Source organism: Leptosomus discolor, chromosome 6, assembly GCF_034619465.1.
Source record: "Leptosomus discolor isolate bLepDis1 chromosome 6, bLepDis1.hap2, whole genome shotgun sequence".
In the NCBI taxonomy this organism is placed as follows: Eukaryota; Metazoa; Chordata; class Aves; order Leptosomiformes; family Leptosomidae; genus Leptosomus; species Leptosomus discolor.
Genome location: NC_141396.1, coordinates 32,104,079 through 32,130,150, shown reverse-complemented (window position 1 = coordinate 32,130,150; position 26,072 = coordinate 32,104,079). Strand labels below are relative to the sequence as shown.

General features: G+C 38.4%; 1 protein-coding gene across 2 annotated transcripts in view; it reads right to left on the bottom strand.

The window, feature by feature from the left end:
• Positions 1-26,072, bottom strand: part of GRID1 (glutamate ionotropic receptor delta type subunit 1) — a 553,612-nt gene that overhangs the window by 111,059 nt on the left and 416,481 nt on the right. For both annotated transcript variants that reach the window (XM_086466670.1, XM_086466671.1), the window contains exons 5-6: positions 19,448-19,501; positions 4,483-4,656 (exon numbers count right to left, since the gene is read on the bottom strand). In XM_086466670.1, coding sequence (XP_086322796.1) covers positions 4,483-4,656; positions 19,448-19,501 — 228 coding nt within the window. The remainder of the gene's footprint in view (positions 1-4,482; positions 4,657-19,447; positions 19,502-26,072) is intronic.

The window sequence follows — 26,072 nt, the reverse complement described above, 5'->3', positions numbered from 1 at the left end:
AGGTAGTCTGAGTGGAGGGGAAAAGCTTGCTCCAGAACATACCTGAGGTTCTAACTTCCAGACTGCTCACAAAATCCCAGGTGGCCAGAGGATACCTGTGGTTGTTTGTGGTTTTTTAACCAATTCTTCTGCTAAAACATCTTTTATGAAACACATGCCATAGGGCTTCAGGGAGAAATTACGTCATGCAATGGGAAGTAAAGTCAGTTCAAGGGTACTTTTCAGGCAGTACTCAGAAACAGTTTCACTGTGACTGAACATCTGGCCAAAAGTCCAAATTAAACTTTGCTAAAGAGACATGCAAGTATAGGTTTGTAATGAAAAGAAAAGAAAAACGTGGCTTATCAATCCTTTATGGGAGAAAGTGAATGCTTTAATAGGGCTTAATAAATACTTACTGCCCCTAGTAGCACTTAACAGCTGTGTAATAACAGCAGTGTAAATAGGCCAAATGAGAGTAAGGCTATTTAGTTGGACAAAACTGCAGGAACAGGGCCTTAAGTTTACACAGCCAGACACATATCAAAAAAATAACTCTACTTACAGTAGTTAAATTGCAGTCATTCCTGAAAAGAATACACTTCATAAATAAAAATGCAGCTCTGTAGGAGCAACTGCTAAGAAATGCCTACAAAGACATCTGATGGTCAAGTCTGAAGAATGAAATTTTTAGACAGGGGGAAGAATAGTTGTTACAATGAATACCTTCCCACACTTCTCAACATCTTCTCTTCAAATACATCAAAGTAATGCCTGGACTAGTTCTTCAGTAGAGAGGTTGGACTCTGAATCCTGTGAGGAATAACCTCATTAATTTTGTGACACAGTTTACTGGGGTTTTCTTTTTGTCTTTTTAATCTTACTATATACTAAATGATACTTACTTTATACTAAATGATTTCAGATACACCGTGTCCCTGTAATGTTTTAATATAAATAGAATCTCACGTAGATTTAACTTATTAACGGTATAAATGTTAAATATGGGAAGAAACAAACTGCAATGGGAATTAAATTTCTAAAAAGAAATCTTTCTTCAAAAACATAAATAGAAAAATCCTGATTTTGAGTTTATGAACACATCATGAATAACCTGATGAAAGATAAAAGATCATCAAAAATGAGGTTTGTAGACAGATTTCAAAACTAATATTTAAAGGGGAAGATCTTGGAAAGAAGCAGGTTATACACTAAAATTTCTTCAGATTGGTTCCGTAAGACTATGTCTGAAATAATCCAAACAGCTCAACAGCAGTAATCTCACTAACGGCCATTCAAATACCATGCAGGAATCCACACTATGTCTATCCAGGATGCTCTAGATTTAACTATAAAGCCTGAAGTGCTTCAGGGATCTTTCTCCAGATGAGGCAATACCGACAATGCTGATGACCCAAACCACAGATACTCATGACCAATGGAAGACAGCAAGTTCCAAACAGTCTCTTTTCCACACACACAAAAAAGAGATGGACACAGAATATGATACACGAAGAATAAGAGAGAGGTAAATGTAGCCCTCTGAAGTCAAACAAAATGACCAAGACAGGAAACTTTATAAAGCTTTTCCTCTTCCTCTTTTTTCTTCAACAGACACCCAGCTGGGTATATTAGATGTGCAAGAAATAAGGGCATGAACAAAATTTTGACAAGTGAGTTGATGGGATAAGATTGAATTTCCACAAAGCATTCAGAACAGATGAGTTTTTGTATGAGCTTGCAGAACAGCCTGATCTTTAAAAACCTTGTCAGAATGCCAACCCGGGATGATCACCCACTGAAAAACAACTTTCCAGGATATGGTACTGAAGACATTCAGAAGAAAATCATTCCAAATAGATTTTCATTAATTTAGCCAGAACAAAGTTAATAATCCATGACGTAAATGTTTCTTTCTTTACTAGCTTGTTAAAAACCTTAAATTCTCCCCTATAAAAATCTTACAGCAGGGGGCTGACAGAGATTAGCTTCTTCTTCAAAGTCATTAAATAAATAATTAACCAATAATAGCTGGTAAGTTACCTTGACAACAAAGATTATTAAAATGAGATTGCCCAAGGGAGAATGAGAGGGTATTTCCAAACTGTGGTGTTAATCAAACTACTTCAAAGCAGCGCAAGGACTTGGTGCTGGCAGGCTGTCACTGCCTCTGGTGGATTCATGCAGCCTGACATGGAGCTGGGAGCTACTGTAGCCTCTGGCAAAAGGACTAATTCAGTGATGTGCTTCTGTACAGCAAAAGGTCAAAACTATTTTTTAAGCAAAGAAAAGGAAACAGAAGATTGGAAGTACCTGAATTGCAGGACTATTAATAACATGTCAGTCCTACTTGGAAATTAGTATGAGCTGTATGCCCCCAAGGTGTTACATAAGATGTTTTGGCAAAGCCTATAAAAAAAGGCAGCTACAGAATGCTTCAGATATATCCACACATGCTAAAAGCATCCTATATTCAATCTGTAGAAACTTAAAGATAGCACAAGATATACTGGGCACAGCTAATTTGAGAGATCGCAACATGTGCCCTTTACCTTTAATGATATTTCATTCCAGGGTGGCTGGACGTGACAGTTATGGAATCAACTTCCAAAAGGTGAACTTTATACCTCTGCCCTTCTTTATGTCTCTTTCTTGTTTCTAAGTTCGTAGAGAAGGAACTAATGGGCAAAGCATAACATTACTGTTCCATTCACTTAAAGACAGTTTCTAAGGTGGTATAATATTTCTGGAACACAGAAACAGAGAATATTTTGCTTCTCAAAACCCGTATTTGGGAATCAGGAGGAAGAGGGGCCTTGTCAGCGAAACTTAGTAATAGAGCATGAGGTTGTTAACGCTATCAAACCAGTTACTGTTCTAGCAAATAGGAAGTCGCTTAGAGAGGCCTGTCAGAGCCCTTCAGGTGAGCCTCTGAATTAGATTATGCATAAGATAGCATAGACAGCAATACTCAAGATCCTGCTGTCATGTAAGACTGTTCTACAGTAAGTGATTTGTTGGTGCAGGATAGATAATTTTTTCAACACATTGGAAATTGCTTTGATCCTCTGAAATAAGAGGCCTTTGCTCTTGTTACAGCATACCTCAGAGTTACTAACAAAGATCAAAAGCATCTTTTCTTTCTAAGCCAAGATAGCCATAGACTTCCTCCTGTGCAGAAAGAATAGACCAGTGCTCAGAACTACAGTGCATGTAATTGGGATGTCCCACATTTTGCCACTGCTATGACAGAACCTGAGTCGGCAGTGAGTCTGAGTCCTCCTCTTCAAGGAGGAAATGTCCATATCCCCCTCTCAGAGGATTTTAGTCTTTGCAGCTACAAAGTAGTTTTAGTAGTGCACAAATAAGTAAAACAAACATCCCCACTCATGTTCCCGGAAAATCTTGACCTGCCCGCTTCTCTGAGAAACTCCCTATCTCTCCTGGTTTCCCATAAGCCTCACACTTTGCTCTTCAGAAGCTCTTCCAAGCCAGCACTTGAGTTCCCTCTGGAAGGACCCCTCACTGCCTTCCTGAACAGGCTGCAGCAGCCCAAGTGGCCAACAGCACCCTCCCCACAGCTTAACCAAGCCCCTTCTAGACTCACTGTAACACACAATACCCACAGTTGCCAACTCACAGGCTTAACCACTGTGTCCTCTCTCAATCCATCTCAGGTTAAGGCTAAATTTGCACAAAAAGTTTCTAATCAAGCTTATATACTCAATCTCACTGAAGTTTTACCCAATAGCTTCAACAGTGATAGAAATGAGATTCTTAACTGTGTCTAAAGTAAACCAGAAACACGTTGAGCCCCATGGATAGTCCAAGACCTGTGTTTCTAAATTATTGCATATATATCATTGGAAATAGCACCTAAAATTATATTTAAATTGCTGCAAGAAGAATTCTGATATCTGGGATTAATTGCCAGGAATCCTTGAGACGTTGCTTACACCAGTCAAATACGTTACCAAAATCTGGAACCTGAACTAGTAGTGCATATTTCACATGCTTAGACAATTATCAGCTGCTAGAGACTTCTGAGGCTATCGAAACATGACAAACTGAATACATCAGATGGATTCAGTCCATTTAACTAAATATGAAATGCTGTAACAGCCCAATACTTATCAGAGTTGTATTATCCTTCCAGATTAACTCTTTCACAACAGATGTCTAATAAGCATAAATATAATAAGCAAGCAGCAACAGCACAAGACTACCTTAGAACAATTTTCTTTTTTAAAATAGAAAAAGATGCTTAAGAATGAAATATGCAAAATCAGCTCTGAGTTAGTGCCTTCACGGACATAACATCACATCTAAACCACTCAGTCTGGGAAATAAAATAAATAATGAAGTCAGGAAAAGCTGACCAAAGACTACAAGCTCAGATTTGTCTGTACTCATCTTATTCTTCTTCTGAGGTAATACAGTCACAGAAAACTGTCTCATGCCAAATTCCTAAGAAGGACTTTTCTGCTGGACACAGCTACTGACCTGCAGCATCTGAAGATAGCCTTCTTGTGGATCACACAGCAGTGATGATATTCGGTGATTGTTCCTCATGCATCTCTGACTGTTGTCCCTTGAAAGAGGGAAAATTTGCCGGATAACTGTCATCCTCCCCAGAGCACTATGTACCAACTCTAATATTTCATTATCAGTGATTTCCTGTGAATGGAGACACAGTCTTTTAAAAACATATATTTGTCCAGACATCTTATACATTATGTTCATGATCAGATAAATGTTTTTAAAAAGACAACAGAAGAAAAAAGTTACAGACATACATGCTTAGTCTAGGCAAATGTTCTTATTGTGTGTTTAATAACAACGGTATTTTTTTACGCATCATCTGAAACAAAAGAAAACAACACAGTACCATCTATCTTGGCAATACTAACATACTGCAGAGGTAGTTCCTCATAGAAAAGCATCAAGACAGTCTCAATAGGTTTCTAAGTAAAAACCAAGAGCCTTCAAACCAAATTTATATAGGAAGAGTGTCAGTTTAACAGAATAGAACATCACTACATCCTCAGAACAAAACAACAAACAGAAAACGTAACCATCTTTAGGAAATATGGACCTTACAACTGAGAACAACGTTACAAGTACTTTTTATAAGAACAGTAGATAATTTCTGCAGACTAATCCTGATAATGACTCAAGGAAGTCTTCTGAGGTTATCTGTATTAGGAAATAAAAAATAGGAGAAACTTCATGGAAGGTATTGACACATTTAGGAATGTAAGTTTCTGCATACAGAATAATTTAGGATAAGATATAAGGAGATCTCAAGGACAGGCTGCTCTTCTTTCCAGGCTTTGCACTGTCTAAAGCTCATTAGCAGACCTTCCCATGTCCCAGTCTCCTAATCCGTCCTGGGACAGAGCCTGCATCTACTGCCCTTATATCGCAACTGAAGTCAACTCAACTACATGCTTTATGTATTTCGCATTTAAAAAAGGCCACAAAACAAACCCCTCTTTTTACACCCCATGATAAATAGTTTGAAAATCATGGGCTTAGCTGGATACTGAAATCATAACAGTGGTACAGCTTGTGATGGTTATTTCCTGCCAGGAGTTCACTGTGGCACTGCTGACTGCTTTCATTCCCCCAGGCGCCTCCTCCACAGGGAGCAGCTTTACATCCCAGGTCCTTACCACTGCCACCAGCAGCACCTGCAGGTCACATCAGTCCATCTCCAGCACACTGGCTGTACAGCTGGGCCAAGCCATTGCTCAGCCTGCACAGGGCTGCTCTCAGGCCCTTGCAGGGAAAGGGGCTGCAAATTCGTGCTGCTGTACTTAGTCAAAAGGGCCCACACCTTGTGATGCGTCATCTGCAGAAGTAAACCTGGCCCTGTACTTTTAACATTCATGAAAAAAAAAATATTTTGTTTTCTTGCCATTTTCTCTGTCAAGCTGTGAGTGAAATGACCATGGGGTTATCGTAATTACTTGTTACGGTTCACTAGTACTGTAGCTTTGACTCAATTTAGTTCTTTGCCTATTTCCCATCATGTTTCAGGAACATGAATTTTTAACTTTGCAGAAGGCGAAATTCATTGCATTAACAACACACCAACTGGTGTGGTGTGAAAACAGAAAATCAGAAAATAAATATATTCTTATAGAAGCCAAAGATTTTGAGGCTTAATAGAAAATACTGGGCAACACCTGCAGCCTTGCAGGGAGACACCAAAGGAGACCCACAAGCTCTACGGAACCCTCCAGACTGTTGCCTTGGATTTCTTTTCTGTGGGGCTGAGGGGTGTCAAAGCCACGCAGCATGTCTAAGCTGCAGTCTGAGGAAGACAATTTTATGGGGTAGGTTTAACTCACAACCCCCTAGGCTGCATCCCTTGGCAGGCAAACTCAGACTGAGATGATGGAAACAGAAAAAAAGGTCATCCAAACTTTCAGTTCATGTTGCACCACACACATTTTATGTCCTCCCCAAGTGATGCACAGCCTTTCAAAGACATCTCATAACTTGTGTCAAAATGCTTGACCTGAGACACGTAAGCCTATACGTAGCAGATCAGCCCTGCTTCCTCCATGGGATTTCCAGAAGTAAGGTAGTGGAGGAGATCAATTACGTTAGACACACTAACCCAGGTTCTTCCCACTTAGCTATAGGCACCAAGCGAGTCTTGAATGTAAAAAGCCCAGTTACTGTACAGCCAAAGAAGAAAAATGGGAGCCTTTGGCTGAAAATTCAGAACCTAAATTGGGCTAAATCTGACTCTGAAAGTGCCACCTTTTTCTGTGTGGACAGCTGACAGTACCTAAACCCTTCAATGTTTCAGTTCAGTTCATAACACCAAGGGGAACACAACTTCTCTATTTTTTTCAGCTGATGGGCATTCATACCAGCAAATGATCCATTCCTTTTAAAAACTGGGTTCCTTTTTAGAAATGTAAAAGCCTAGAAAATAAAGTTGTTGTTGGAAGAGCTGGGAACAAAAGGTCTATGTCTGCATTTTTGAGCTCGTTGCTCTAAAAGCAAAAGGTAATATGAGCCTTTCCATGCCAGTTCACAGGGTAGTACAGCCACAGCAGCATCACAGGGCACCTCAGGCAGGTCCAGGAGCAGGAAAGCGTGGCTGAGTGCCTGAACCGGAGAGGAAAGCAAGTCGCCACCATCCTGCACCAGAGTGGCCCAGCTGTGGCTTCCCTGGCTGGGGGACTGCGCCGCTTACTCCTGCCTGGCATAGACAGGCCCTGAAGACTTGTTTTCCAGAAAGCTCACAGTCCTGGCTCAGCAGCACGTGAAATCTTAAATGTCACATGCAGAAAGGTCACCTGCGTTCCAAATGTGACAAATACATGGGGGAAAAAAAAAAAAAAAAAAGAAAACAACAAAAAAAAAGAAAACCAAGAATATGTGAAGTTAGGTCTTACTTTTACATCCATCAGAATAACAGCATATATCAAAAAAGTAGTTCTAAGCCTTGGAGTCACAGGGGAAAAAACATTCCACACTGACCTTACAATTAGTCTATTCATCTAGTTATTTGTTTAAAAGTAATGCGTTTACTGTACATGATATATGAAAATTTTCTTTACACTGTGAAACTAGTAACTAAGCAAATAATTTCATTTGGTCCTAGAGGGTTTTGGGTTTTTTTCAGACAAACGTATTGCAAATTTCCAATCTTGTTCTTGGATCATTACACAGCACAAGACTGCACACAGCAATTAACATTCATACCACGCTATATTCTAAGTGAATGCTGTATTCTAAGTGGAGCTTATCAGCTGGCTTGGCAAGGCAAGTGCTCCTTGCAAAATTCCGTATCATATGCCCACTGTTTGCTTTCATGATCCCATGATGTTGCTACTGAAACACGGTGTAAATCTTTACTTAGTATAGATGGTGGCTTCTTCTTTCACAGATAGGCTTTAAAGAAGGCTAAAGAGCCTAACTACTGTTTGTCACCTTTAATAACAGTTTGCGCTCAGGCCTGAAAATATTGAATTGCTTGAATAAGGATGCAGGGAAAGCACTTTACCCAGGGATAAAAGACATTACCTTTTCTAAGTGCCCTTTTGCTGGAATTTTCCTTTACTAAGGGAGAGAATTTGGCTATTCCAAATATTTCAGAGAGCACTTAAATATTTTGGTAGGCAGACATAAGTGTAAGGCTGACTATTCACCCAGGCTAGTAGTAGTTCTCAACACCCAACTCAACACTGAAAGGGTATTCCTTTAAACAACGTATTTTCTGTTCATGTGGCATATTAATTACTCTTCAAGAATTTGTGGCACTTATTTATCTATTTATTTGCACACAAATATTGGTCATTTGTGGAATTAATTTATATATTTATTTATCTGCACACAAAGAACTTCAGTTAGTTTGTAATACCTAGCCATATCACTCAGGGGGATACTTAAATCTGCTCTAGTTGTGCTCAACTATCGTAACACAAATTGCAAAATGAGACAATTATGTTTCACATTACAGTCTCTATTTTCCTAGAGGTAATGACAGAAAATTATAAATTTTAATGACATTAATAATTTAAAGAACCAAAACAGATTTTTAGAAAGCACATCCCTGAGAAAACTGGAGGATTAAACTGAATGGCAATGAGGACAAGGATGCTCATGGAGACAAGCTACATATTTATGTGGAATTTTTGCATTACAATTAATACTGTTTGTTGGGTTATTCTAATTCCCCTCAATGCACTATATACATCTATAAAGGGACACTTGTTCACTTGTTGAAAATCCAGAAAACATCCTTCAATTAGCTATTTTTTAAAAGGTTCATGACAGCTTACCCTGTAGATAGATTTATTCAACTTTAACATCATACTGGCTTCTCTGCATCCCACATGAACAGACACACACACATATATAAAGATTAATCCTTCAAGGCAAGGGCACAATCCATTTTTCATAGCACAGAAAACATTCTAATATAAGTCTGCATGACCACCTGTCCAACTCCCATCCTCATTGTCGTCCCACACATCCAACACTACCTTACTTCTCTTCCTTTTACCTGATGATCCTAAAAATCTCCACAGGGATGTATTTATGATTTAATGAATTATCCCTAATTCTACATATAAAGGACTCTGTACTAGGTGTCCAGAAGTCTTTCTCGGATCATAGTGAGTGCCTATACAGTAAAAGATCCACTGATTTACAGTAAAAGATCCTCTGATTTACAAACTATTATTCCATAGTAAAAAGTATTTATCTCAGTTAAAAAAAAAAAAAAAAAAAAAAAAGATACGCAAAATGATAGTTATCAAAATCTGGACAAAACAAAAAAAATTACCACTGATATAAACAGCTTATCAAAGCTCATCTAACCTTGCTCCTAGCAGACTAAGACCGTTTCTGTGTAATTCAACAGCATTAGAATTAGGTCAATTCTGAACCCAGCAGCAGGTAAAAATGCAGTACAATTTCACATACAGGTATACCTTTCAAGCATATATAAGAAAATCATGCCTTTTTTTGGAAAATAAATAAATAAAAATTCCATGATGTCAAAGATAGCAGCCAAAAGGAAAGACGCAAGATTTCTTTGGGCAAGTGGTAAATATAGAGTACCTGGAATAAAACTGGAATAAATTGTCATTGTAAATTGGTAAGTTTTGCGTTGAAACGTGTCATTTGCTAAATCCTGGGAATTCTTCCACAGTGTGTTCCTTGTATTTCTACTTTTTTTTTTTTTTTTTACTTTTTTTAGTGTATGCATTTTTGTATAATTTGAAAAGACCTTAGAATGTTTGTCCTACTTGCATTCGTAATCTATCCTAATAAAAAGTCTCATTTTTTTCAAGAAAAAAGTAAGGCACAGTGAAGAGTAAAAGATTTATTAACTTCTTGGTATCGGAGTCAACACAAGCATCATTACACAGACTGATGTTTTAAAAAGAAAAATATTAAAAAAAACTTTTGGCACTTCCATATGTAAAGAAAGATGGAGCAGAATTACAGTCTATCAGGCAGTACTGGTTCTACCGAAGTAAAAATGAAGCCATAGCAACCTGCACAGGCTCATGGATTTAACTGTTGATCACCCGAAGTGCATATAACATAGGAATTTCTAGGAAAAAAGAAAAAGATTTTCCAAACAAAACATTGCATTAATAAGGGATCTTTCTTCTGAAGTCATAAGATTACAAGTCCTGCACTAGGAAAAGTGTTCATCATGCATTACCTAACACCTTCCTACATGCTACCCTTGGGTAAAAAGTTGTTTACTGAGATAGACTTTATCTGATAATTACTATTCTATTTTCTGCTCATTTTTCTCAAAGTTTGAAAAATATTTTAGAGAGGAAAATAAGAACGAACTGCCCAGATGACAGCTGAGAAGCCATTTGATTCTCATATCAAGAGGGATGAACAACTACAGATATACTGGGCGTGTCTGACATGGTGAAAGCAAAGAAAACAACTACTGGCAGAAGCAATGGAGCTGCAGGATAGAAATGGAAAGAACTATGTCACACCAGAAGAGAGATGATGGGACAGTTTCTCATCCCTCATATAACAAACTGCCTCCTACAGACAATGAAATAGTGGAGAATACAAACCTATGAAAACCCTAGAAATAAGAGAATTGAGCTAGCATCCAGAAAAGCATTAGCAGAAGCATGTTTTGCATGAATGCTTTGAAAGGGGAAAGTAAAAAGCATCAATAATCTTCCTCTGCACTTTGTTCTGACTGATCACCTAGGTTAACTTTGGGAAAGTTTTATCAATCAGCCAAAGATACAGAAATTCATCTGCTGGCAGTACCACCAGCGTTATTTTGGAAAGTGTCATCTATCCAAAAAGGAAGAATAAAGTCAACTGCTGTCTAAAATTTTTGACTCGTGTCCAACTGACGTGGATAACTTCATCTCAACATGGGTCAGAGTTCCCCATATCCCTTAGCACTCTAAGATTCTGTCTAAGGCTTCTCATCACTGATGAAATGCGTACTCTTGCTACATTTCCAAATTTTTTTATTACTGCTTCTGTGGAAATTACAAGATCTTTTCTTCCTACTTCACTTCTCCCTTCTCTTCGACTATGAGGGCTTCTTCTGACAAGTATCATCATAGCTGGGAAGAATTTAACAAAATACAGTTGCAATTGCTGTACTAGCTTCTCTGTGCTTACTGCCTCCAACTTTTCCAAATCAGGATCTTTTCTGTGGATTGAAAAAAGAAAATATCCAAAGGCATCCTTTTCTGGGTGTTAATTACAATTTAGTTTTATTTTTCAATTAAAGCTTACTAGAATTTCAGCTGTCTTCTAACTACTGAATCCTTTGCTTCCCTATAGATTTGGAATATGGATAATACTATTTCTATAGCTTCATGCTATTTATTTTGGATTTCTTATTGAAAACAGATTTTCACCAATAACAACCTGGTCTCTGATATTTTTTAATGTATTTATGGTTAGTGCTGTACATAAGAAGCAAAATAAAGCTATTGATGATATTTTAAAAGCCCTAGTTATTAAGCTTCAGTTACTAAAAGAAGATCAGTTGGCTTATTGCATTCTATCAATTAAAAAAAGCATATTTGATTTTGCAAGGAACATTATGAACACAACTTATCTTTCTGCTGTTCACCCTACAGTGTTGCAGAATATGTTGTTTGGTTGATTTTTTTGTTTGTTTGTTGGTTTTTAAACGGGACAAATAATAAGCTTTTTTTAGTGATAAAGAAATGAATCCCTGTCCAACCTCAGAGTCAAGCTATTCTGCATAGAATTAAACTATATGTTGAATTGTGCAATACAGAAATACAGTTACCCACTGTGCAGTCCCCATGAACATACACAAACATTAGGAACTGTGCTAGTCATCTACCAGGACAATCAAGAGTGTGATCGCTCTCTCCTTTACAAAGCCTAATTCTGGAAACTTTACAGTAATTCACAGAAAAATACAGTGGAAGAATGCATGACACTTTTATTTTGCAAAATAACGAAGTTTTGCTTTATTAGAAGTAACTCCTCCCCTCTTTAAGTGTCATGCCATGACAAATACCCACATGGGTTGGTAATTGACCTATGAGGAGGCTTTCTTTCCCTCATCGTACATTCCTTTCCTATATAATACCTGATCATTTAGACAGTAAGGAACTAATGTAATGAAATTTCCACTAGTTCTCCCCACTATTCCCATGGTTCCAGTTTGGGAATTTGTAAGTTAATATTGTTTGAATTCCAGCATTTGTTATTCCAGATGATACACAATGTGGTAATTCTAAGACTAAAAAAAGTTATTTTGTGTTAATAACAAATAGCCCTTTGTATCTGATCTGATGAGGGTTAATCAAATCAATGGAAAAGCAACAAATTAAAACTGTAGTCAAGTAGAAAACCTTTAGTTTTCAGACTTATCTTCTACACCCTATAATTAAATCTATTTTTAAAGCACTGAAAGTGCCAATAATTCATTACTAGGCAGCATTCTACCAAAACTACATACAATTACAATATACTCCTCTATTTCAAATGACTGATATCAAGAAATATGATGCTAGGTTCATCCCTCGCAAAGTCAAATCACTGGTGCTACCCCAGGGGTGGATTTGGCTGACAGAATCTAATCAAATGCAGTCGCTCAAGCTTGCTCAGTAGTAGACAGAGAAGGATGGAGTTCCATGCTGATTGGAAATCAAATATGAGTCACAGTTCCCATAAATTTCATGTTTGTCAGCAAAACTATTGAATAAATGATTCAATCAGAATTATATCCAGTGACTACTTCTATAAACTGTCACTGCCCTACGCATATTAAAAAAAAAAAAAAAAGTGGAAAGACCTAGAACAGGAGGTGCAGATTAGAAAATACCCAATAGTGTTCATAACACAGTATTTGTCCTTCCAAACTCAAATCTGAAAATATTTGGCAGACTTAAATAATGTGAGTAGGGTGCTGAAAATGAAAGAATAAAAAACAATAGCAAAACCAGGAGTGAAAACAGAGAGATAATGAGATGGAAGAAAGTAACCAAGGAAGTTGTTCCTATTCATTATCATATTTAGATCATAAATCATTTCCCAATACTCAATCTAATTTTTAGTGCAGAAGATTAAATTGCATTTCCTTTATCTTTCCAGGGTGAACATATGATCATATTCTTCTTTTAATTATATCCGTTCTACTGCCATACCCTTGCTCCATCTTCTGAGTTACATAGGAGACAAACTTAATTCTTTCAGCCTTTCCTCATAGGTCATATTTTACTGAGCTTTCATCATACTAGGTGTTCTCCTCTAGATTTTCAATATTGTTCTGCATTCTCGTTTTGTTTTAAAGTGTGTTGCCCAAAACTTTCAATACTGTTCCCACAAGGCCAAGTTGATGTCAAGCAGAGCAAAATAATTGCCTCCCTTATCTTACAAAGGCTGTTTCCAGTAACATGTCTGAGAACTAGATTTGCTTGTTTTGCAAATCCACAACAGTATTGATTGATATTCTGTTTGTTATCCACAAGGATTCTAAGTTGCTTCTGCAGATGCTCACCAGGTATTCCTCACTTTGTAGCCACATCCAAAGTACTCAGCACTTCTCTATATTGGATCTCATCTGGTGGAGTGCCTCAGATATAATAATAAACTGGAACTACGACAGTATGTTTTTAACAGTCTGGTTACAATTAATAGTTTCTATAAAGCCAGCATCAAGTCAGTCAGTAAAACACATTAAAACCTCATTTTTCCATTAAGTAATCACCTTACACTTTCCTTTATCTCCTGCTACATCTAAATTTTTCTTGTTGCTTTTTATGACTCCTAGTATGAGACACTTTGCACCTCAGCCTCATTTTATAATCATTTACTTTGTTACACCTTTACACTCCTCCTTAGCCCTTTTTTCCACCACTTTTTCTTTACAATTGCTCTCTGATTTCAGGATCTGTAAAGATAACCCATTGGAACCATAATGATACCTTATTATGCCTTCATCTCCACAGAACTCCACAGTTCTTTTGCCATGCTTTACTCATCATCTTATCTTTCCAAAAGCACTACTAGTTCCCTAAACTTGTGAACCTGGAAAACCTTTTTATTGACATCCATTATCCCTATTCTTTTCTCAATTCTTCTTCAACAGTGCATGCTACCATTTTGTGATCGTTTTTGCACCAATTATCTTCTGACTTCCATAACCATAATGAAATCTGAAATGACAGCTGCTTTAACTTTTTAAACATGTACAGTTAACATTGTCAACAACAGGAAATTGCGAAGCCTTGTCTGTGTCCCAACATAACTTTTTCAACTGCCAGGGAACTTAAAACACTCCATTATTTCAATTTCTTGTCTTTGGGGCAATTCTGTCAAAAATGCCCTTTCAAAAAAAGTCTTCCTCAGTGTATATCTTTTGTGTATCTCCACACTGCTATTCAACAATTTTGACCTTCACCTGTCCTTAGCTTCCGAACAGGTACGTACAGTTTGGACATGCAATATTATGTTGTCCTCTCTTCATTCCTACCTGTCCTTCACGCAAAACCATCTCCTATCTCAACAAGTATCCTGTCCTTTGTCCTGCCATGTCTTACAACTTTCAATTAAACTTCTGAATAGTGATGAAATTTTGTTGAAAAAGAAATTAAAGGAAGGATGTGATAACGGTGAAACAACTTGAGTTACCTGTCAAATTCAGTACCCATTCCCTTTCCATGAAGAGTACTTGATTGCTTTGTGTACTTCACTGATTCACATGCAAAAATAATGAATGTTTAGAAACTTGGAATTAGAATTAAATATATATTTATATGAGAAAATAAAATACTGTTTAATTTGAATATATTTTTTTGGTCCAAATTCCAGTTTTGCAAAACAATTCTTTTTCTCTTTTCTCTCCCCTTGGAATTGAGAAAATTTCAAAACCATGAAATGCCCCACAAAAAGGAAAACATGATTTCTAGTGCTATTTATATCCCCAGACCTACTCCTGCTCCTAATAAAAAAGCAGACACAGACTCCTAGAGCATTGCTCCTGATACAACCACATACAAATGCAGTTTCAAGTGCTGTCCTTGTGCCTCTCCCACAGACACATGCCCTGGGCAATGCACAACATTTTCTCTGAACAGGCAAAAAAAGAGAAGGGAGAATGAAAAATGTCAGGAGCAACTGACAGAGATACTTGATGTCAAGCACAAAGAAAAAGAAATGCAAGAGAAAAATAAAAATAAGGAAGAAAACCAGGAAAAAAGACAGGAAATGAACATCAAAAAGCAGGGGGAAGGGCATCTACAACTGTGCCAGTCATGCCACAGGAAGAAATAGCACACATCTATCAAAGCTGGTAGGTCACGTCACCAACACTTGCTCAAAGCCCCATCCAACCTGGCCTTGAACACTTCCATGGAGAGGGCATCCACAACTTCTCTGGGCAACCTGTTCCAGTGCCTCACCACCCTTACCACAAACAATTTATTCCTAATATCTAATCTAAATCTCTCCCCTTTCAGTTTGAAACTGTTACCCCTTGTCCTATCACCACACTCCCTGGTAAAGACTCCTCTCCCCATCATTTCTGTAGGCCCACTTTAAGTGCTGGAAGACAGCTAGAAGGTCTCCCCAGAGACTTCTCCAAGGCTGAACAACCCCAACTCAGCCTGTCCTCACAGCAGACGTGCTCCAGCCCCCTGAGCATCTTCGTGGCCCTCCTCTGGACCCTCTCGAGCAGGTCCACGTCCTTCTTATGTTGGAGGTCCCAGAGCTGAACACAGCACTGCAGGTGGGGTCTCACCAGAGCAGAGTAGAGGGGCAGAATCACCTCCCTTGACCTGCTTCTCTTGATGCAGCCCAAGATGCAATTGGCTTTCTGGGCTGCAAGCACACATTGCTGGCTCATATTCAGTTTTTCATTCACCAGCACCCCCAAGTCCTTCTCCCCAGGGCTGCTCTAGATCCACTCATCACCCAGCCTGTATCTGTGCTTGGGATTGCCCCAGCTCAGGTGCAGGACCTTGCCCTTGGCCTTATTGAACTTCCTGAGGTTTGCACAGGCCCACCTCTCCAGCCTGTCCAGGTCCCTCTGGATGGTCTCCCTTCCCTCCAGCATGTCGACTGCACCACACAGCTTGGTGTCGTCGGCAAACTTGCTGAAGGTGGACTCAACGCCACTGTCCATGTCGCTGGTGAAGATGTTAAACAGCACCGCTTCCAATACCAATCCCTGAGGAACGCCACTCATCACTGGTCTCCGCTAGGACATCAAGCTGCTGACCACAGCTCTTTGAGTGTGACCATGCAGCCAATTCTTTATCCACTGAGTGGTCCATCCATCAAATAGATCAAAGTAATAGTTGATGGTCATAAAATGTTTTGGACTATTCTGGAGACAAAGCTAAGCACGGACCAGTCATTGTTCCAAAGAGTTGTTTGGTTTTGCAAGGATTTATACAGAAATCGCAAATATTCTTGCTTTTGAAAAGCTACTCGGCATGTTTAACCCAGAATTCAGGGAGAACCATTACCTAAATGAATGCAAGGAATGATTTAGTATGTCTAGATGAATAAAAGTGAAGATGATAAAATATAAATCTAAAAGGGGGAGGGTGGTTAGAAATTTTTTTTTTTTTTCTCTCAAATCACTGCTTTTGACAGGTCTGAAAGTGTGAAAGACAAAATGTCTGAAATGAGAAAAACAGACATACTTACAAATATGTATTTTTAAAACAGTAAGGTTTGTTATGACTTTGGTTTCAAAGAGGACATATGAGGGAATGATATTGCCTGCAAAGACTCATCCCTGTGTATTCTTTTATCCTGAAAGACTTGCCATGTAATATTTCATCCTTTGAATCCCATACAATGAATCCAACTCCCAATTCATTAGCCTTTTTCTAAAGATGACTGAGTCCCTTTGCACCACCAATGGCATCCAAACTGAACAAATACGTCAGCACAGAGACTTGGATTATTGGAAACTAGCAAATGCAGGATCTTGACAGTACAGATCTGTAATTTGAGACCAGCTCTTGCATCCCACATTTGTTCATTTGCTGTATAATAAGTTTACCACCCTTACAGTTTTAAGCTAGCTCATCACAAGTGTTGTGGTCTTGCTTACCTAACGAAACTGGAGTAATAAAATATGTTCAAACTCCAAGACTTGACTCCTATCCTGCCATATGGTACAGAAGCACAAGGAAAAAGAAAACACCCAATGTTTATTGGACTGTCAGAGAGAGTAAAGTAGATTTAATTCAAGAAAGACAATAATAAAATCTCTTCTTGAAATAATACTGTGCTATATAGTCATTCTTACTACAGCAAGATAAGTCCAAGGTTCAAAGCAGGTTGTGAGAAGGTGCTCAAGATCAGTAGACCTCAGTAGCCTAACATGTACCAGGGCCTTAAATGGTTCCCTGAAGTGTGAAAGGCCTAAAGAGCCTATTTACAATCTAATGCTCTTCATACAAGAAATCTCAATGGAAATAATTATCACTATGTTCTCTTCCTACTACTGCCCCTTCAGGTCAGTCAACCCTATACTTCTCTTTCCTTGCAATGGGATCATTAGGTCACACAGACCATAAGGCGAACAGAAAAATGTAGGATCCTCAATCTGCCTGGGAGAAAAAAAGGACTGGCAAAGTGTTTGGTCCCTTTCCAGAATGGAGTACACCTGGCTTGCTACTCATGTGGAATTACATCAAAAAGAGTTTATTTGACTGTTGGGAATTAAAAGTTAATTCCATTCTGCAAATCACAGCACCAATCAACATCCAGTCAAGGAATAACATATTTTCCATCAAGTACTCATGCAGTTCTCATTGATACATACAGGACATATGTACACGGAAAGCATGATCAGTCTCTCGCTAGCATGGGAGTATGCACACTATTAAGTAAGAAGCAAGCCCTAAGAAACCTGCATCTTTCTACAGATACAACCACATAGATGCTTAACTTATCTTCTTTTCACAGTAGCTTTAAGCACACAAAGACCAACACTTTTCCATTAAAAAAGGATAATCAAGACATTTCCTTGTCTTTTTGCCTGCAAAGAGTTCTCCAAAGTTTCATGAATTTGAAAAGTTTCTGTAATTGTCTGTTTTAATTTAATTGCATTTTGAAATATTTGTAAGTATATGCACTGATATTGTTCACTAAAAAGTTATACTTTAGATTTATATTTTGCTATCATAGCTTCCCTACCCAATCTCTAGCCAGAGTCAACACCATGTGTGATATGTTTGTGTATGTATGCACATGTTTGTGCATGAGAGCTTTTTATTTGTGATGTTACAGATTCAGCCTTCCTGAAGTGAGTTTTAACATCTGGACAAAAATAGTAGCAATGAAAAATTCACAAACACTCCCTCGCTAGAAATGTTTAGGGAAATATACACTATATTATCTTTATGTGAACATAAACACTGACTCCCTGGGCATCTTGCTGATATTTTGTAGTGGGTCATTACTGCAGCTGACAAATCAGAAGATACTTAAACATAACAAGGACTAGAAGGAATTTAAAAAGCCTTTATAAGCAGAGTTTTCACTTGCTTTCCCTGACCCCTGTTTAGTTACAGAGCCTTTCTAATGCCAGACAATACAATTTATAGTTACTATTAAAAGTAGCCTATCCAAAATTATTAGCTAGGTGCAAAGAAAGAAATGAGAAATGAACAAAGGAATTGGTTATTAAATTAAAGACTATGCATTTATAATGTAAAAATAAAACTGTGAACACGGTTCTTTTTAACTCAGATATTTTACTATCTTTTAATGAATCATTATTAAAACCAGAAATATAAATAATAGTGCCATTTATCTTGCACAATCAGTGATTTATAAATTATTACATATGGCACAACATTTCAAGCTTTCCATTACTTTTTAAACACAAGTCTGCACTAATTCCTATTAGGGCATCATGGTACTACAGTAAAATAAATAATAACAGTAGCAGGACAGGATACCATTTGCTGCAGAAAGGAAATATCAATTTTTAAATCAATGCTATCCTGGATCTTGGCCAAAACACCAACACAATTCTGCACTAGAGAAAACCTGTGTATCATGTAAATCTGAGCTAAGCCTGCAACTAGCCTCAGTGCTCTTTCCTCTACTGGTATCTGAGTGCAGGCTTTCATAGCAGTGAAAGGTGAGATTCTGGCAGATATAGGTGCATATGTTCAAGGTTTCTTTTGAGATATTCTCTGCTTCCTAAATTGCTAATGAAGTAGGGCCAACATGAAGGCAAAAATAGTCTTGCAGCTGCTCTGAGGTATATTGGAAGCTTTATTTCGACCTTTGGTATTCAACCTATGCCAATTCAACTGAGACAGACAAGCAATGACACCACACACAGAGTTTGCATCTTGTACCATTCAAACAGCAAAAATGCTAAGTGTATGCTCAGTTTGGTGTGTCAAAACATATGAAACAAAAGACAGTGATGAGTGAATGTACCAAGCTATATTGTCTCTTTTGACTTTCTTACCTCATTTACATAGACCCAGTGACTATCCTTTGATGCAAGGTTGGTTTCCACAGCCTACAAAAATAAAAAGAAATACAATAATAAAAATAAATAAAAGATGTGAAACATATTCCAGAAAGAACTAACATAAAAAGGTAGTATAAAGCTAATTTTGATTGCTTTAATTGCTGTTGGCATCGTTTCAGTATAGTTCATCTTTTCCACTGCTGCTTGATGGAACAGTATCTTACCAGTAGTAGTCACATTTCTCTGACTTCAATATCTAAACCAAAGTACCCTCTACCATGAAGATACTCCCTAGATGTACCACAAAAACATATTGGAGCAGGGTGGTACATCAACATAATAAGATGTCCCATGATGAACAACTGCACACAGAACATGCAGTTCATGAGATTTAACTTCTCAATGATGTCTCATGCATCCTAGCACCCTGGGTTTCTTTTCAATATGCCTCCCACAATATGTTGCCTCTGCCTCATTATAACTCTGATAGTTTAACTGTTAGGTAACCAATTTAATGAAAAACACCACTCTGAAACACTCAAGTGAAGTTCATATGAGTCATTCTCTCTTCACATTTACATAAGACTCAAGAGAAAGTTATGACTTGCATGGACACTTTTTCTGCCTTCCTGTTGTGGACTTAGATAATCACTATGTATTATAAAGAAACAGCCTATCTCATTGGACAACATATCTACCCATACACATACAACTCTCACGGTTCATGAGAACTCTAAAATTGGGAAAGACTGTTAGCACAAACACCACTACTAGTACCGAGGACCTCAGTGGAAAGATTTGGCAATATACATAGAAGTTTCTAACTGCCCCTTTTGTTTGACATAGATAAGCCCATTTCAAGATACTTTACAGTCTAATAAAGCAATATCAAGCATCAAGATACTGGTTTGGATGAGGGGATGGAGAGCAGCCTTAGTAAGTTTGCAGATGACACCAGGCTGGGTGGAAATGTCGAGCTGCTTGAGGGTAGGGAAGCTCTACAGAGGGATCTAGGTAGGCTGGATCGCTGGGCCAAGGCCAATTCCATGAGTTTCAATAAAGCCAAGTGCCAGGTCCTGCACTTCAGCCACAACAACCCCCAGCAGTGCTACAGGCTTGGGGAGGAGTGGCTAGAGAGCTGCCAGGCAGAGAGGGACCTGGGAGTGTTGATTGACAGCCAGCTCAACATGAGCCAGCAGCGTGCTCGGGTGGCCAAGAAGGCCAATGGCATCCTGGCCCATATCAGGAATAGTGTTGTCAGCAGGAGTAGGGAAGCGATTGAGCCCCTGTACTCGGATTTGGTGAGGCCGCACCTCGAGTACTGTGTGCAGTTTTGGGCCCCTCTCTACAAGAAGGACATTGAGGTGCTGGAGAGGGTACAGTGGTGGGCTACCAAGCCAGTAAAGCATTTGGAGCATGTCTTGTATAAGGAACGGCTGAGGGTTCTGGGGCTGTTTATCCTGGAGAAGGCAAGGCTGAGGAGAGACCTTATCGCTCTCTACAACTACCTGAAAGGAAGCTGTAGCGAGGCGGGGGTCAGCCTCTTCTCCCTAGTAACAAGCAAACAAGGGGAAATGGCCTTAAGCTGCACCAGGGGAGGTTTGGGCTGGATATTGGGAAGAATTTCTTTACTGAAACGGTTGTCAGGCATTGGAACAGCCTGCCCAGGGAAGTGGTGGAGTCACCATCCCTGGAGGTGTTTAGGAGACAGGTAGATGTACTTAGGGACATGGTTTAGTGGTGTTGATAGAGCAAGGACAAAGGTTGGACTTGAAGATCTCTTCCAACCAAAACTGTTCTATGGTTTTATGATTCTAAGAGGGGTAGACTACAGTGATAATGATATTGCTAATGTCCTGCTTAACACATGGTTAATTAACTACTGTGGATTCATCTCACCTAATAAAAGAGGACAGTCCCAGCACACACATGTATTTCAGGAGGTAGCTCATTATACAAAGTTCCGAATGTACCCCCCTTCAACTACTTCTTTCTTCTGTGCCAATATGGCCTCAATTATTGAAAAGATATTCTTATCACTCTGTTATAAATGGCCCTATGAATCACTGAAATGAACCTGGTTAAAAAACCAAATACAGATGAAGAAAGTACTTCCAGTTACTGTTTTTTAGCATGGATGATTTCCACACCCTGTTCAGTGAGTGTGGCCTCAAAAACAATTGCACTGGTACAGAGGGGGTCTGTAGACTGTGGCACTGGGCTGGGCAGGAACATCATCAACCACCTTCCTCTCCAGAACACATTGCATAATAAGCGTCTCAGATATTTAGCGTCAGATGGGATGAATCACCTTCTCTTATGACACTGACTACAGATGATTGGCTTAGAGTAAACGCCCACAACTTATAAGGCTGCAGTGAAATGACAAGATATCCATCCTTAATATATGCAAAGGGAGTATTGTTACCTGATTCTAGCAAAAAAGCAACAAAAAACTGGCTATGTAGCCAACATCAGCATTTTTAACATTACTCTTAGTTTATACGGTGTTAAAAAAAAACCCAAACAACTATAAATTATGTGCCTAAGTAACTGTGTTTTAAAAGTGTAGTCATCTGTGCAGCCTACACAAACCTAAGAGAAAATTGTGGGCAACACACATACCTCAATCTATTTCTCACATCCACAAGGTGAAGTACTCCGTTAAAGAGACAAAAATCTCAAAAGAGAAACCACAAAGTCAAAAGAGAAAAATTAACACAGACAGGGCACAGTATTTATCATCATCATCATAAACAGCAGTATGGGAAATTACTATTTCCCATAGATAGGAAATAACTATCCCTGGTGTCAAAGCAGATGAGAACCACTAGAGACAACACTTCCAACATAGTAATCCTCTCGTAAGCATGCAGTGAAAATTGTCTCCCTTTGTAGTTGTCTCCCTTGCATTTCTTTTACGCTGACAGGAAAATTAAACTGACCACTTAACTGAGGAATTGCAGCTATCAGGAAAGCTAGCAGTAATGAAAGTGAGGCCAAAAACTTGTAGATTTTCTCCCTATTCACCCCTCTAATATATTCAAAGCCAAAAAAGCCAGGTGCTGTAACATATAGAGAGGAAAGGCAAAACGCTGCCAACATTAGCAAAGCAGAACTAAATAATGCTCAGGTGCAGAGTTATTGCATTGGCTACGTTTTGTGATTTATCTGCAACAGTGGGCAATTTGTATGAATAAATGCTAAGTGTGGGGAGCTGCAAGGGTCAAGGTATTTGAAACGAGTTATTGTAACTCATTCTTCTGGGTTCACATATTTGAGCTGAAGTTTTTATTTAAAATGAGGTGCCTAAATTTAGGTTGCTAAGTTTATCTTTAGTCATCAGAGTGCTAGACTATTCAGCACTTCCTATGGAAGTCAATGGCTCTACACTCTAAAAGTCAGAAATGTATTTAGAAACATAACCATAGGTAGGCAAGTTTAAATATCTATAAATATGTCCTGTTTAGAGCTGCAACACATAGCATGAAGCATTATTCTAAATGCAGACATGCTGAGATGAAGTAGAAACTTGCATTTTGCACTTCAGGTTTTGCACCATATTTACAGATTGCTGTCCTAAAGAATCCTAAAATGAACTGCTGAAAGATATCTCGGAGTTTTCAACCTCCTGATAGCACTGATGTATTGGAGGTGTATTGCTGGAGGCTCATGGAACTTAAGTAGTGTCAAAAGCAAGGTCCCAAAGACCTGTGACATCATAAGAAAATTTATTCAGAATTCTTAGAATAAGAAAGAAATTACATATTTATAACTTACAGAGTTTCTTTTTCTTTAAAGAGGAAAAAGTATCAGCTCTTGGGAGATTATGGTCAACTATTTTTAGCCAGTTTTTAGTTATCCAAGTTGTTCAAAACCTTGCCATTTGTTTAAGCTCCTGCTTCCATCAGCATCCATCCATTTGTTTAAGCTCCATCCTCCATCAAGGAGCTTTCAAAAAGAAAAATATTGTCTATGAAACATCCTGAAGGCTCTATTACAGCCTATTTCATAAATGCACTCTGTATCAAAGAAAATAGGCTAGGAATTTGTGTGATCACTGTGGCTGTGGAAAAGCTCTGCCATCTAATGGGGCAGGATTCATGAGCTAAAATATGTTACGGGGTTTTTTTGTGGAAAAAATATTAATATAGGTGCAAAATATCCTAGTTCTTTATATACTCTATACGTACATAGGGTCTAGCTGACACTTGGGAGTAATACCTCACAACATTTCCATCAAAAAGAAAATCTGCTTTTGAGATAAACAGTGCACTGGAAATTAAAGACCATCTATCTTTTCTTTATTTTCTCTTAGACTAGCAAATAGCTTCAACAAATTTGGAAAAAAAGAGGGGGTTTTGAGTCTGTATGCCCTTCTTCCTCCCCAAATGCATTTCAACAGCCAAGTGTTAAAATGCAGAACCCAAATAAGAGAGTTATAATTCACTCAGTGGACCACTATTAATGACAACATACAAATGATATTGTCAGAATTGGGCCAGATTGGGAAGAGGGAAAGGGAAGAGTGAATATAGAAAACTGTTTATAATTTCTCAGCAGAAAACATTTGCAATAGAAATGAAATAGGGAGACACTGAAAATCAAAATATAAGCATTAAGAATTCAGATCTCTTACGAACCATGATGAAAGAAAAGAATAAGATGCTTCATGAAAAATTATCAAATATATTTTCATATATATGGCTTTGTTTACTTTTAAATGTATGACTTAAAATAATTTACTGCCAATAATCCATGACAACATTATTTTATTGGAATACAGTGGAGAACAAATATTTACATTACCTTTATGAATAAGTAACTCAGGTCATTATTTTATCTAATGGCAGTTGCAGGATTAAAAGGAGAAGTTAGGAAAGTAAGTAATAAATACTGTTATGTTCAGAAATAAAACAATTCTGCAGGAAAAAAAAAAAAAATAAATAAAAAAAAAGAACAGAAACAATCCTTTCCTGACCTTCTCAAAAAATCTGCATCTGAAAACATTTCCAAGCATATAATGGCTGGCTAGTAATAGGCAAGGCTCCTTTCCACAATACCTGGCTGCTTTGTCAGGATCAGCACCTTGGTACTAACAGCAAAAAGCAGGCTGTGTAGAAAAGAATGTAGGGATGAGTGGCTGGACACAACTTAGAGAGATGCTGGTGGGTGTTCAAACAGACAAGGTCAGACTGTGTTCCAGTGACAGCAGGATGTACTGAAGAGTTCAGGCTTACATGCATCTGTGTTATAGTCACAAACCTGTTGTCTCCTTACTGTGTACCCAGGGGGACAGGCAGTGGGAATGTCTGGAAGCCCCATAACCAACCCCAGGATCCTAGAAGGAAATGTCTTGCAGATGGCAAACACAGATGGTCCTGTTGTGTCTACATTTTTGGAAACAAGGGCTGCCACCCTGAAATCCATGATACAAAAGAACCACCAGAGTCTTTTGCTAAGACAGATATCAAAGTAGTAAAGGGTAGTACTTGCACATCCTTTACCTTAATGGTAAGGATAAAGAGCATCATAGCTTTCCAGAAAAAAAATGAAAAAGAGGGTAAATGGGGGAGTTCACAGATAGAAAATTATTTGGAAAGAGTGTCCTAAGAGATACTAAATGAACACAGATCCAAAGTTTTTGCCAAATGATGACTAATTACAGCTGGCAGCAGAGAGCAGATAAACCTGCAACGCAGTGAGTGCTCTGTGGAGACACTGGCAGCTACATTCAACCATCTCGAGATCACAACTCCAGGAACCAGGCCCCATCACAAAGCTCCTCCTATGCAGTTGTCTTCTAGCTTGCAACCCCACTGCAGACCCCTGCCAACCAGTCAGACTGCCAACAGCCAGCCCCCAGGATGCTTAACACAGAAAACCAGGCACAGAGCGAGCTAGTTAGTAAGCATCCAAGGAAAGAGCCTGTAGGACACCCGAGTCCTTTTTAGAGACCAGGATGGTGGAGGATGAGGTTAGGAAATACTCAAGGTCACTATGAAGCAAGTAAAAGAATAACATTGGCCATCACAGGGCAATATCACAAATCTCTGACCTCTCTTCTGAGGTCATTGTCATCTTTCCCTTTGCATTTCTAAAGCAACCAGCATAGCAATTACAAATAAATCTCCTCTTTTCTTTTTTTAATTATTTTTATTCATTACAAAGGTATAAGTGAAGAAGCACTTGCGGAAGTAATCATGTCTAGATCTCAGTTCTTTGCAAATCTTTCATAAGGGATCAGTCTCAGCCATTACAATTCATTACCTGCTCACTTTACATTTGACACTGGACAGGTTTCAAAAGAAAACTTTCCAGCTGTTACTGTCACAATCAAGGTTGTAGCCAGTGACCTGCTTTTTTTTTTCCATTCACATTCTTGGAGAAATTATTTAAACGACTCTCTTCTTCCCCACACAAAACATAAGGAAAATTCTTCAGAACCATTTTGAAATCTATTATAGTAAAACAGCAATAGGGAAAAAAAAAGTCACTACCTTCTTTATAGCATTTTGTAAGCCTGAGCCAAACCCTAGCTCAAGCTGCTGACTTTCAGTGCAAGAGATGGACTTACATTTTTAAAAATGGCTTTGTTCTTTATTTCAATGTTCAGGAA